A 15,001-nucleotide genomic window follows, 5' to 3' on the forward strand; every position below is an offset into this window, starting at 1 on the left:
CTAGTACCTGGTCCAATACAGAAAAAAAAACATAGGTAAACCACGTACATATTTGCTCAACGTGTAAGAACATTGTTTACATGAACAAGTGCAGTCTAACCTCGATATAACGAAGTTGCACTTGTAGCGATAAACTTCGTTATACCGCGACTTTCGTTAATTCGAGGTTTCGTTAGTTCAATGGAACTAAGATCGGGAAATAAACATAGTTCGTTATATCGAGGCTTGTATTTAGTTGTGAAGGAAGAGCTATTACGTTTGGCTAGACAAGAAGAAGCGCCATCCGGTTACGTTGAGTTCGATCAGAGCCTTGTTCACGAACAATTAAGCCTCACGTACGTACGTGTGAGGGCCGAAACGTCTTGCGTTCTTTCGTCTAAACTCTTAGTGTTGTTGGTTTTATTATGTGTTCCGTGTCCTGGGGCCACCGTAACCACGATGGGCATTCTCCCGTTGTGTCTCTTTGCAGATGAGCGGCAAGCGCACTCGGAGCTTTAAGATCGCCGTGCACCGCCGAGACGAACGCGATATCTGGCAGCAGACGCGGGCCGGAGCGGGGAACTACTGCCAGCGGCACGGCAGCCTCAGCGCTGCCACCACTCCCGGAAGGGGATACTACGGTACGCTCCCTCCCCCCCCCCCTCCCCTTTTTTTTTTCCCACACGTACTACATGTTCTTCCAGCAATCAGTTTCAAGTATACATGTGGCTACGGATACGCACCGTGGTTATATAGTCGAGTTTATTGTGCTTCCAGCGAGCAATTTCACGTGGATGTGGCTACGGATGTGGCTACGGATACGCACTGTGGTTATATATAGTCGAGTTTATTGTGTACTCCCGGGGTTGCGATTCTCGGGCGCTTTTCTGGACGTTGTCAAATTCCGCCGTATTGTCGAATCCGCCATCTTGGCAGTTCTGATTGGCCCAGAGGGCGGCTCCCTACGGCCTCTCTGGTTGGCTCGGGACGACACCATTACAGAAATAGACAATATGGCAGAATTTGACAATCTCCAGCATAGCACGTTCCCAGGACAATGCCATGTTCCGCGATGGGTGTTGATGTTTTTGAAGCCAGTGGGAGGTCGCATAACCGCCCTATAAGCAGCCGTGTGAGAGATGACAAGATGGCGAGCTCGACTGTACAGCGGAATTTAGCAATATACATTCGACAGTGGCAGTGTCTAAGGCCGCTGTTCTGAACATTGTCGAAACCCGCCACATTAATTGTCGAGTTCGCCATCCTGTCATCTCTGATTGGCTCACGAGGCTGCTACGTATACGGGCCTAGCTCTCTGATTGGCTCGAAACGCCAACATGGCGGAGCGTGACGACATGGCAGAATTTGGGTGTCCACCACGGAGGAAGAAGATGTGGAAGAATAAAGTTATTTCCTTCCTCCAACGGTGTCCACAATACCTTCCTCGCTTAGGTGTGTGTCTATTACTTACGGCGGGCGTGGCTATATACATACATGGATTCGGCGCAGGCTGCGGCTCGTCTTCGTCGGCGGCCGACGACGAGGAGGACCCGTGGCGCCGCCCTGGCGCCGGCGCGAGAGCCGAGGGCTCCGTCTTCCGCAGCATGGTTCGCGCCATCGCCACCGAGTTCCTGCCGGACGGCCGGGACCGCAAGTACTACGCGGACCACTACAGCTGCCGGCCGCCGCCCCTGTTCGTGTTCGTCGTCACCCTCATCGAGGTCAGTTGGCTCCGCGAGGTGGCGCCACGCCTCTTCGTTATTACAGTGGAACCCGAATGTATCGAATCTTAAGGGGATCACAAAAAAGTTCGATATACGTAGGTAATTCGATATATAAAATAAAAATTTATACAAAAATTTTCGACGGGGATTTATTGCTGTTCGTTATACACAATGATTCTTCACATGTGGGTTCGGTATAACCGGGTTCGACTGTATCCCCGTCGTATTCGCCCGATCGCCCTGCAGTTGCTACAGAATTTAACAGCGAGTCAGTCATGGCAACAATAGTCTATTTAGTACACTACATGCTTGACCATTCATCCGGATGTTCGAAAACACACGTTGTGCAGATTGCTACGCGTTTTGTTTATAGTGCGTCGTATGTGGTTTGGTCCGTGCTGTTGTTTTCCGACGACAGTTGGAAGTTTGAAGTGTTCCAGTTATGTGTCAACCTTATTACGAGCTAGGGCGCTCCACTTGCGAGTTGACCGCGCCGTGTACTTTCACCCGTCCTACATCGACGACAACCGAGGCGAATTTCTCCACCCGCGCAAATCGCGGGGCGATGTCCTCCCGGTTCGTTTCGCGTATACACTGGACACCTAATTAGCGCTCGTACGCACGCGAGAGACCCCTTTCCTTGCCTTTGCACTGCAGTCAACCCACCAATCTAGTTTCTTCTCTCTCTCTCTCCTCTCTCTCTTTTTTATTTTCCCTTATACACCTGTCTGTTGTGCGTCGCCCTTTTTTTCTTAGACGTGTCTCTCGTCGAAGCTGCAGGCCCGCCCGTTCCAACCTTAATCTTTGTCTTTCGCGTTCTCTTCACCCGGCGCTGTTTACCCACGCGAGCAGCAGAACGCACTGCTGGTTACGTTATACGCGGGGCGGCCCACGTGCTATACGCCGGTGACCTCAGCGTGGGCCGCGAGATCCGTTCCGTATACACGTAGGCCTCGTCTTTCGCGAAAGGCCGTATACCTGTTTGCCGCCCACCACGTAGTCTCTCTCTCTCTCTCTCTCCTGGCGGCAGCGGGTGAATGGAAAACGCGTTTACGGCGAGCGTACAACGCACACACGTCTCGATAGGCCTCGTTCCGGTTTCAATCCGCAGTCTGTTTCGCTTCTATTTTTGTGAGCCGCTTGCGGCTCTCTGGTTGTCGGCGCCGGTGGCATGCAGTGTCAGAAACTGGGAGGTAGTGTCACGTGACTACGGAGGCACTGTCACGTGGCAGTTTTGAAGTTTAGTTATATTAAAGCATACACGAAAAAAGGCTCGCAGGAAATAGGCCTTCATCGCGTGATGGGCAAGTGGTGTAATTTTTATCCGCCGAGCGCGTGGAGCGTAGGCGGGGGAGAGTAGAACGGAGATGCGGGTTGTAAGGGCCTCACTAAGAACTACCACGAACCCTCGAACGTTGCAGTAGCTGTGTAGGGCTATACTTCCCAAGAGGACAACGCGCGAGGAGCGCGGTGTCAGAAGAAGTTGCCTTGCCGAGACTATATAGCCAGCTATACGGATAGCATACGGCTGTTTGGATGAACTTACGCAGTAGCAACGCGGCCACTGGTTGTTATTATGGGATAATTAAGGCTTAGTTTGTGAGCCGGAATAGAGGCGAGAAGAAAAGAGGGGCGCCGCTGCCGCACCAGCTTGGCGTGACGTCACCGATTTTGACATGCGTACCCCTCGTGTTTCTTGGTGGCCCGAAGCAAAGCCCTGCTGCTCACGCGCGCACACGTATACCTGGGTACCCAATCCCGAATACACAAGTCGAGCAGGTGAACATCTAATCTAGTAGTGGTGCATATACGGGCGGGGTCAATAGTCGGGGCGTTTGGTCAGCGGTGTACTCTCACATCCGCTGGGCTTGCAGTCGTGTCTGAGCAAACGTGACGACCTTTTTTATTTCCCGTTTGTTGTTTTTTTCGTCCGCTTCCGGTGCGTTGTCATACGTCGCCGTGTTGTGCGTTTGTAGCGCGCTGCATTCCGTCCGGGCGGTTCCGGCTTAACTGTTTAAACCACCTGCACGCAAATCCGGCTCTGTCGCCATGTCGACTCGCCGGACGCTGCACACGCGCTAGCGCAAGCAGACAACTGACGCGTGGTACAGAAAGAGGCCGGGGGAGGGGAGGCATCCTGTAAGTGTCCTCCTTGTGGACATGTCCATTACGTCTGCTGCTGTAGGGCTGATTGGCTGGGCTGGGATACGCGTCAGAAGGAGGCAGGCGCCCCCTAGCCAATCAGCACCTCAGCAGCAGAGGAAATGGGCATGTCCACAAGAAGGACACTTACAGAATACCCCCCTGGTTTCGCTTATCTCGCTCACTTCGTGGAAAGAACACGCGGGGTGAGTCTATCGCTTTACAAAAGCGGGCATTTCGCGCGAGTACGTTTGATTATTAGCGGAGGAAATAAATGAGACAGTTTCATATTTCGAATTTCGCGCCGAAACCGCAGCGTCCCTTACGTCAGCGTGACGTCACAGATTTCAGCGCTTTCCTTTTCCTCATTGTTTCTTGTCTTGTTTCGGCTGATGTGGCTCGTTAAACGTTCCCTGAACTTGCCAAGTTCAGTCGCTGGCTCTTTCAGTATACGTTGTAGTCCATCTTTACCGAGAACTGTCCGGGCAGACGTCGTCAAAAATCTATGAGGTCACGGCGTCGTCAAACATCCATGACGTCACGGCGAGCTGTTTCGGGAACTTCAAGGCAGCGTCGCCTTGAAAGGACTTCTTTTTTCTTCTTTTTTTTCTGGCATTATTAGTAATTTGCTAATACAGCTCAAATAACTTCTTTTCTTTATTGTCTCCTAAGCCAACGTGCCTCTAATTTTTTTTTTTCGTTCTGTTCATTCGTGCGCATCGCCGGTTATACTGTTTATGAAGTCTGTATCGTTTAGTTACCTAAGGTTGGCAAACGAACACGCGCGCCAGCCTCGGCTGCAGCCCACGAATCTTTTGGAAGACGATCATCAATCACGGGGCGCTGAATTGCCGTGGGTCGTCACGATGGCGAAGAAACAGAATGCGGCACTGTAGTCGAAGATGTTTTCAAAAAAAGAAAAAGCAAACGCGCATTTCTTAAAAAAACGTAATTTTTAAACGACCGTCCTTGCCAACAAGGTTCAATTAATCTTGGACACCGTTTAAGCGAACACCGCGCGACGCCTTCGTCGCGTCGCACCCGTTTCACCTTAGGTGCTTTTGTCTTCATTGTTATTTTTCCTTTGACTTATCATCATACGAGTGGGCGAGCGTACAGAAGCAGCGTGTACAGGGTGGGCGTATGTACTGTACTACGTACATATGGGCGAACCCCCACGGACGGTTCCTGGTTTCACCGGAGAGCGTCGCCGTAGTACGCGTCGTCTGCATCTCTGTAGCTGTGCCCAGGGCGTTAAATACACTTCCGGCACATCCGGTCTCACGTTACCCCGGATGTTCGCCCGGTTGTAGGGTTTTCCTTTTTTCCGGCACGGTTCAGTTCGCGCACACCTGTTGCAGGCCGGTACGTTTTCTGTATTTTTTTTTTGATCGGAGGGCGCTGCCTGTCCCTGCAGCAGTAGCAGCCGCGCTGTGTCTCCTGGAACCCGGATGTGGAGCAGCAGACGACGACTATATATGTCGTCTGCTTGTTACTATCGGGTCGAGCAGACGATCGCTATTTGTCGTCTGCTTGTTAATATCGGGTTGAGCAGACGATCACTATTTGTCGTCTGCTTGTTATTATCGGGTTGAGCAGACGACGCCGATGAATGTAATGCCTGCTTGTTGTTATCGACCGGACGCGTCTGCTCTAACGCATACGCTAACTGTTCAAGCGTAACTTTTGTCCGGTGCTCCCTTGCTGTGCGACGCGCTTGTAAGGAAGGCGAACCATTTTTGTCACATGGTTGCATCCCCTTTCGCTCGACTATTATGCAAGCAGCTGTAAAAGGGTCAAAGGACCACGGAGGCCTGAAATGCTCGAAAGTGGGCAACCATTGAAAGACTCCGCCTGGAGGCAATGTTTCGACATGGGCACTTGTGTTCGGCCTGACGAAAACAAGTAACGAAGGCCTTTGACAAAGATAGGTCCACCTATAGAGACGTTGGCCAGCCTTTCTGAAAAACTTTATCCCTGTTTATGTAACCTCTATGCCACCTTTTCGCTATCGGAAAGCGGAATTTACTGTTAATGCTTAATGTAATAGTCATCCTTAGTATCCCTTCAACAGTGATTATTAAGACGTAGTTTGACGTACGCTGCCTGCCGGTGGTTGCGGTCTTGCAACAGCGTCGCAGAAATAATTTCGCTTTTGAGGCTGCGTACGGGAATATATCCTTTTCGTTTTTCTGGTGAGGTATATATCTGATTTCTCATTTTCCTTTCCGTCTGGATGTGGCAATAGCGAAAACGTGCGAGTGACACACTCGTTATAGAGAAACTAACCAGCATACCAGACATATGTTTTAGCCAGCAGCGCACACTCATCACCATTATCGGAACTGAAGAATGTTGAGTCAAAAGACAAAAATGAGGAATGAGAGAACGTTTTTCAGCCCGTGGCCGTGCCGATTCCGCGGTCATACTATACTACGGCGGACAAAGAGCTAGCCGGTTGTAACTCCAAGATATGATTTATCGAAGCCGCTCGCCGTTCCGCGGGCTGTTTCCTTGCGATTCCAGATCTCTCGTCTGCTCGAAACAATTGGCCCTTTCAACCGTTCGTTTCTGCGTCTTGGGAGGCCTCCAGTAAGCCGAAACCATGAAAGGGCCTCGCCGATGGCACATGACACGGGCACGTGGTAACATCACCCCTATTCGCTCCTTCTCTCACATCCTTCCCCTGTGCTTAACGCGTCTAGAGTTACAGTTCTGTCATTCCATTCTCCGCCCTCTCTCTCTCTCTCTCTCTCCTCACGTGTTCGCTTCTCCCTCTCTCATTCGCTCGCTCAGAATTCTATTTTCGTACTTAATTGGGTGCAGTGGTACGGAAGCTCCAGCTAGCGTCTGCTGATTACCGGCATCACTTGCGGCAAATCTGGGACAATCGCGATTGTGTGAGACTGACCGGCTCCCATTCTTATGAGCTCGATGAGCGTCTGCTTTGTAAATCCGCGGCTGTAAGCACCGCAAAACAGACGACAAGACAGGGGACAGACGATACCGAGCGCTTGTGTCGTCTGTTCCTTGTCCTCGCGTCTGTGTTTCGCTGCATGCATATCCGTGGGCCCATATACCAGCTCGCCTTGTCGCCATATTTGTGAATATAAGCCTTTTCGTTTCACTACGCGAGACGACGGCAGCGGACAAACTCGTGTTGTCTGCTTTACTTGTCCATCGTTTGATTCGCGCTGTTTCTTGCCAAAGTAGCTAATCAGGCTTCGCAACTTAGGCAGGCATCTATCGGATTCGCCTGGCCACTCCACTGCACGTTTTTGTCGTCTGCCGGTGTCCGTCTGCTTCCAGGGCTGAGTATAGGGGGTGGGAGTACGCGAGCAGACGACGGCTAATTGAATTCCGGCGCATGCACCGGTGTCGCACACATTTGGCGCGAGCCGCGTCTGTCATTCTTGGAGCGCCACAACATCCGGTCTCCTGCACCGGCGGATGAGAACGCACACGTGTCCGTCTATAGCGGCGCCGAGTTGTTCTTAGACCGTCGCCGGCTCTTGTATTTTTAGTTGCTTGTTCCTCGGTCGGCGTTTGACGAACGAGCCGTCCACCCAACTCTGGTGTTTCGGGCGCTTATAAGACCCGGCTCGCGTCTCGGGGCGCTTCGAATGACGCTATCATTACTTGCAACTTCGCTGGCATAGTCAAGCTTATAACAGAACGACGAATTGAGATCTTTTCTTTTTTTTCCCGTGTCTGGCGCCTGCTCGTGGCCTGCTGAATTTAATCTTGTTTTCACCGAAATGTATAGTGTAGTGTGCTGCAGGATGGTAGCGAGAAAGCTGAGCCAAACTATGAAGAAGGCATCTCGACATCTATACGTTTACAGACGACGTCACAGAAATGCATACAGGTTCCAATATTATACCGTCCGCTTCCTCGTGCCCTTTCCGACCTTTCAAGTTAACTGTAACGCACAAGTGGGTGGCATGGATATCTGGTTGTAAGCGGCGTATCTTCCACTCCCGGTGTTTTAAAGAAGGTAATACTATAGTTGTGTAAACGTGCCTGAACAGACGGATGCGTCACTGGAGAAGTCGCAACGCGTACGGACCTGTCGTCTGCTCGAACAGCGCAAACAGACGACACGCACAACAGTCACTTGCGTATAGCGAATTCTTGTCCTCTGTCTTTACACTTCTATTTATATAATACCGGTATCCCGCGAACTGAATGCATTTACGGAAACCGGTATCCCGTAAACTGAATGCGTTTACGGTATACCGGCCGGTATTCCGTAAACTGTAATGCGTTTACGGCCGGGCTGCAACATTAATGCTCTCATGAACGGGCGTGTAAGACCTTTCGTGCCACTGCATGCGTCACAGGCGGCAGGCGCCGTACCGCGATCGCGTGTGAATGCCGGAAGAGTTAAAAGCGACCGTCTGCTAGGGGCGCTGAGTAAATAGCGACGCCGTATTTAGTTTGCCGTTTCCGAGTAAGGGCGCTGCAGAAGAGACTGCTTCAGCTTGTCGGAGGCCACTATTGTGGGAACCCGGGGTGACTGGGAGGGGTTACGGAACACCGAGTCATCACTACAGAGTGTTGGGCGTCTTTCTTTTTCTGGGTGCGCGAAAACGAAAGCGACCGCTTTAGCGTTCTTGCAGTTCCTAATTGAGCTACGCACTCTCTTGTTCGTACTTAATTGGCGACTCGATCGCTTCCTTCTGCAGCGTCGGAAGCACTTTCACCAAGCCAGCGCCCTTACCAAAGTATTAACGGAAATTATGTTGCCTTTCTGTTGACGTTTCGTTGAGTCCGATGTACTTTCTGTTGAGATTAAGCCGAATATATACTGCATGATTTTTTGCAAAGTTGGGCGCTCGACTACTTCGTAACTGCTGCTGCCTCAACTGCCCGACACGTGACCTTCTTTTCTTCTTCTTTGCCGCTGGTCACAAAACTTTGTCCGGTGCTCGATCTTCACTTCACTGGTGGCAGTGTCCTTAGTTTCGGTTTCGTAGTAGCACCTTATTAGCTGCGGCGACTTCAACATACCCTTGGTAATCGGTTACCAATTAAAATAATGATCACCTAATATTCACTGATTAACTTGATTGCGTAATTACCTAACTGTACATGATTCAATCGCCGAACTGATGCAGTTGTGCGTTTAAGACTTTTCTAATTAGTATGAGTTGTGATACGCATACGGCGCCACTTTCGACGGCATATGTCCACATGCCTGAGCAGAGAGATGTATTGATACCGCATGTATTATTTTCTTTTGATGCGTCTCCCAGCCCCTCCGTGGTTGTTGTTTATACGGGAAGTTAAATAATCGGTCGATCACTCGATAAATCAATCCCGGTCAATTGATCAATTTACTACAATAAATTCATTGCGCATTGAGTGACAAAGCTACTACGTGCATCACCAGTGTACGCCGAGAAGTTATTTCTGTTGACTGACAGTCCTAAATATTAACCCGATCTTTCTGTTGACTTTTCGTTGTGTTTCTTCTGCACTGTCGCCTAGTCACCTGTTGTGTTTATGTTGAGAGATCCTTTGAAGACTAACGTTACGGGTATTTTCTTTTTACATTTTTTTATCTTCCTTTAATAAGCACCGTGCATGAAAAGTTAGCGTGCGAGAATATTGGATACATAATCACGTAGCGGCAGTTATTAATTTCGCAGCTCAGTGAGCTGTTACAGGTCACGTGTTCGCCACGCGTTTGCCACATCAGGTACGCAACTAAAGAAGCCTGCAGCAGAACCTGCACCGGCACGCACGGCCTTTTACTTTATTAATAAACGTTTACGCCGTCCATTAATCTAACCTAATTACCGCGCCGCGAACGGCGGAGTTATTTCTGCTTATTGTTTTTCCGTTCGAATTTAGCGTGCCTTTTTTTTATATATATAAGAGGCGTTCTTCGAACGATGGGCTTTCGGCACGCCACCTCTTTCCTCGTCCCGTTAATTCACCCCGGAAGAAGGGCTTCTCTAGGGCGCGCGTGTTTGATCGACGCTCTTGTTGGCGCAGCAAAAAGACAATATCATCAGAATCAAAGCACCACGAGAGATGGCAAGCGGAACTACGCACACACGCGAGTTATACGCGTCCTTGATCGAGCTGGCGTGTGCTGTGTGTGTGTGTGTCTCTGCGCCCCCCGCGTTGGGGCTTTGGCCCGGGGTTTTGCAGGGCGTTGGCTCCTAACCTGTGCCCGAGGGCGAAGAAGGCCCGTGGTTTTTTTGCCGTTCATTCGCGACGCTGCATGGCCCTCTTGTGTGTCTGGTGCGTGCGTGCGTTGGTGTGTGTGTGTTGTCCTGAAAGCTGCTGAGAATTGGTGGAAGGAGTTGGAGGGGGGGGGGGGGGGGGGGTTGCAATCGACCACGCCTCGTCGCGGACGGAACGGGAATTATTCATTTCGGAGAGAGAGATGAGGAAGAGAAAGGGGGAACCCGTTGGGGCACTAGTTGGATGCAGCAACGGAAAGCCCGGGCCTGCGCCGGGGTCGCTCAGTATGCAGCAGCGACGCATGTGCGCACGTAGTACGGGCGCACATACGTCGAGCTGGCACAGAACATGCGCAGAATGGCGCTGCGCCGAATTGTCGGCAGCCGGTGAATAAGGTTCGTTCGCTGCTGTGGCATGTATATAGATACAGATATAGGGAGATGGGTCAGAGAGACGTGGCCGGAAGATTAGAGAGCGCCGCGCCCTTCCAGAATAGAAGGAGGAGGAGGAAGAGGTGTTGAGGGCGAGGCCCTCAACAGGAGGCCATTTCCTGTGTCTTTCTGCGAGCTTTTCGGAAGGCAGTGACGACGACGACGACCCGGTTGGCCTTAACTACGGAGGAACGTCAAGTCAGTTTAGTGTGATCAAGTGTTCTCTGAGAACTCTTACTTTCGTTTATTTCAGGGCCACGGGTTTCTTTTCGTTCTTTCTTCTTTTTTTTTTTTATATCGCGGCGAAACATAAACGCGGGTGCGCTGCATGCAGCTTGACATAACGGATTTTAAGGTATTTGCTCGTATTCAGGCCATTGACGGCGCAGAAAAAAAAAACTTATCGACACTCTCTAACTTCACTCGTTGGGCCTTTTAGAGTATAATGCAGTATCTGTCTTCAACCTGTAAATATTTAACCGAGACCGAGCGAAAGCCGTTAAAATTCTTAGCGTCGCGGAGAACTGGTGCGAAAAAAATTCAGGGCGTTCTCACCACCCGAGCAGGCACCATAGATGTTGCGTTTGCTGGAAGATTTCCCGTAATAGCGGCGGGTGGCACGTGACGAGAATAAACCGCCCGCGAACAGTATATTGGTCTGCTTTGCGAGCGCATTGTGTAGAGGGCGGGGCGCATTTATCGGCGCCTAACTGAGATGGAAATTTCGTGACCGTCATCGGCCACGCGGAACGACAGAGATAAACATACAGCGCTCGCGTTTATTTCAGCTTTCTCCTCAGCCCCCATCCTTCCGTCTTTCTTCCTATCGCTTACTTCTTTATTATTATTTTTTTCTTTTTTTTTGCATTCTTTTTCTGAGAAATGGACAGTGCGGGAACGCTCGGTGTCGAGCGTGCGCTGAATGTGCGTTCGTCCCGATAGTGTGCGCATGCGTGCGATGAAATGTTATTCGAATAGTAATTACTGAATTGGTACAGTACTTATTTAATTAGTCAATGGTTTGCTTGGGGGGGGGGGGGGGGGGGTGTTCATTCTGTAAGTATAGTGGACACGTCCATTTCGTCTGCTGCTAAAGTGCTGATTGGTTAGGGGCGCCTGTCCCCTTGTGACGCGTACCCCAGCCCAGCCAATCAGAACTTGAGCAGCAGACGCAATGACCATGTCCACTAGGTGAACACTTACAGAATGCCGCCCCCCCCCCCTCCTCCTCCCTGAATGACTTAACGCTCTGTCCAGTCTATAGCACATATGACGCGTTGGACATTACGGGTTTGAAAGGCCACATAGCGGCGATCGTAGGGGGCTGTTTTCGGGCGGCCGTGCGGAACGATTCCAGGCGGCAAACACGGCGGCGGTGGGGCCGACCGATGCGCAAATTAAACCCTCGGTGTTTTCTGCTGCAGCGCGCTCCTGGTCGTGGTCTCTAACCTCTCCTTGTCCGCTCCACGCAACACCTCCTCTCCCCACCTCCTCCCCCATTTACACGCTCTCCACCACTTCTCTTCCATCTGGCGCGCACTGTGTCTTGCACCACCACACTGCCTCCGCGTGTGCAAGGCCGCAAAACGAAACAGGCGGCGACTTGCCCCCAGACTTGCGTGGTCGTGCTAAGCGGGATTGCGTGCCAAGCGGTGTACGTACACGGGTGATCTATGGACGCACGGACGGACGGTTCTGACGCTGTTTTTGGCCGGCGCCCGACTGCTGTGTTGTATAGAGTGGGTGCGAACGAACCCGGGGGGAGGAGCACAGGGGGGGGGGGGGGTGTTTCGACGACTGGTGCGAGGAGGGGTCACGTTCAATATTTTATTAATTGATTCTAGGCCGGCTACCGATTCCCCCCTCCCCCCTCCAATAAAAAAAGACTTCTGTTCCTCGTGCCGTTACTCTTTCCCCCCACAATACGTCTGTTCCTCGTTACTTGTACCCCCACTCCTTAATTTTAAGAACTGTACAGGCGCACGGAAAACACGGACGAAAAACATATGTGTACATATGTTTATGTTGTGCGTATGTGTCTGTGTGCCTTTTTTCGTCCGTGTTTTCCGTGCGCTTGTACAGTTCTTAAAGACAAGGAGTGGGGTACAAGTAATGAACGCTTTACCACTAGCGACATTGGTGCATGAGAAAAAAAAAAGAGCAGGTACACTTTCGAGAATAAAAGGTAATCATAAAGAAGAAAAGCAAGTTATACGCTTTAGACGATGTATTCGAACGAGAACAGACTACAGTCGAACCCGGATATATCGAATCTGAAGGGGATCACAAAAAGTTCGATATGTAGGTAATTTTGTATATAAAATACAAATTTTATACAAGAGCTTTCAAGGGGATTTTAGTGCTGTTCGTTATACACAAAATTCGTTATATGTGGGTTCGATATATCCGGGTTCGACTGCATTAATTTTACAAGACTGAGAAACATCGGCAGTCGACATAAGCTCACTAGTGCTAGCGACGACTCTCCCTCTCTCTCTCTTTCTTTCTCTGTCGATTCGGAAATGTTGTGAAAGAGGACTGAAACAAGAAACAAAACATTCAGAATAGGCAAAGTCGCCGTCGCCGCGCGCGGAGAGCAGGAGAGACGAGATGAATTACTGTAAGGCCCCCGAGTGCATCCACCGGCAGAGTTGGGAGCGCGGTGGTTGTGAAGGGAGGGGGGGGGGGGGGTGGCGAAGGAGGAGGCGTTCAGTTTGCTACCTGCCACGACGGCCTCGCGCAAGGCGCTTTGCTGCCGCCGGTGCTGGTCTGTGGAGCAACGCCGCCGCCGACAGCTGGTAGGCGCGAACGCGCTGTGCCGGATCGCTCGGCACGCAACCGTGTGTGTGTACGGCGTGTGGGACGTCGTAAGTAGGACCTGGCTTTGGGCTCGCCGGCACCGAGCGCGTTCGCTTCGGGCACGCGCTGCTGCCGCCCGTGCTGTCTTATTATCGTCGTTATTTGGCTACCTGAGTGTAGCTATACACCAACTCAGCCCTCTTGAAGGAAAAAAAAAGAAGAAAACAAGGGGAAGAAAACTCGGCTTGTATACTTCTATAGAGAGACTTCTTGTAGACGTCCTATACGGAGCACCTTTGTCCTTTCCAGGGTTAGAAATCTCCGCGGAATTGTGAAGTGACGAATTCTAGCGTAGAGTATACAGAATACACTGCTTTATACTTTCAGCGAATTGCGAGAGTAATATGCAGTAGATGCAGGTAGTAGTAGTAGTTCAGGGTAGCTCCGAGTAAATGCAGTAATTCGTCACTTCATCACCCCACGTCCGGTGAGCAGGGTCAAATGCTTTCACGTGTTCACGGCGTAACGGAATAACGCGAACAGAACCCCAGCGGCGCAGAAAACGTGACGAGTGTACTAAAAGTACAACGCGGGGCCATATCGGTTATATATTGAGCCGTAATCGGCCGTATATGGGCTGTGTCACATTGGATTTGCATTGCGCCAATGTTGGCCATTCTTTTAGGGCTGCTTGGGAACAGACGACTGATAAACAAAGCTTGTCGTCTGTCGCGTTCCCCTCCCTTTTCGTCTGTTCGGTTAGCCCTATCTGCCATTAACCAACTGTGCGAGAACAGACGACTGATAAACAAAGCTTGTCGTCTGTCGCGTTCCCCTCCATTTTCGTCTGTTCGGTTAGCCCTATCCACCATTAACCAACTGTGCGAGAACAGACGACTGATAAATAAAGCTTGTCGTCTGTCGCGTTCCCCTCCATTTTCGTCTGTTCGGTTAGCCCTATCCACCATTAACCAACTGTGCGAGAACAGACGACTGATAAACAAAGCTTGTCGTCTGTTCGGTTAGCCCTATCCGCCATTAGACAACTCTGCGAGCGGCCACCTAGCGGCCGTTCGCACATATACATTTAGTATACATCCTATGCGACACGGGCAATTTAAAAAGCTTAAAACGCCGCCAGTTTCCGCTTTTCACACCTGAAAGACTACGCGCCCTGCGAATTCTTCGGAAAAAAACTAAAATGAGCGCCGCCAGTTGCATCCTGATGCGAGGCGGCTTCTTTTCCCCGAGTCCATCGGCTTCGCCGTCGCACGAATCTTCTGTCGCCATCTTGCACGTTTTCACGCTCCAATAAAAAAAGAAATACGCCCGCAAACTCGTAGTCGCCTATACAGGAAACGGAGCGGCGCAGAAGTATTAAAAGCCGAAAACTTCTTTTGAACTTTGATTGAAATTTTTGAGTACGAGACGGCGGGAACGCGTCGTCGTCTGCGAGATTATAAACTCCGCCCCACCTTTGCTCCGTGCAGTGAGGCGAACGCTATACATTTCACGCGGCAGCCAACCTGACTACCCCCCTTTTAAGTGTCTCCGTATGTAGACGCAACTTACTTTTTTGACTAGTGACGACTGAAACAAAAATCTTATACATAGCGCTGAATGTAAACGTATAACCTTCGGCTAACTAAAAACAATGGCAGAAGTCACTTTAGTAAGGAGAAAGGGAAGAAGGCAAACACAGGGGCTCGATTTTTGTTAACCACGACC

General features: G+C 50.7%; 1 protein-coding gene across 3 annotated transcripts in view; it reads left to right on the forward strand.

Moving 5' to 3' along the window:
- The window catches only part of LOC119453103 (protein rhomboid-like), a 178,426-nt gene that overhangs the window by 149,785 nt on the left and 13,640 nt on the right, over nt 1-15,001 (forward strand). For all 3 annotated transcript variants that reach the window (XM_037715103.2, XM_049667547.1, XM_037715101.2), the window contains 2 exons: nt 470-620; nt 1,489-1,700. In XM_037715103.2, coding sequence (XP_037571031.1) covers nt 470-620; nt 1,489-1,700 — 363 coding nt within the window. The remainder of the gene's footprint in view (nt 1-469; nt 621-1,488; nt 1,701-15,001) is intronic.

Source organism: Dermacentor silvarum, chromosome 5, assembly GCF_013339745.2.
Source record: "Dermacentor silvarum isolate Dsil-2018 chromosome 5, BIME_Dsil_1.4, whole genome shotgun sequence".
Classification (NCBI taxonomy): domain Eukaryota; kingdom Metazoa; phylum Arthropoda; class Arachnida; order Ixodida; family Ixodidae; genus Dermacentor; species Dermacentor silvarum.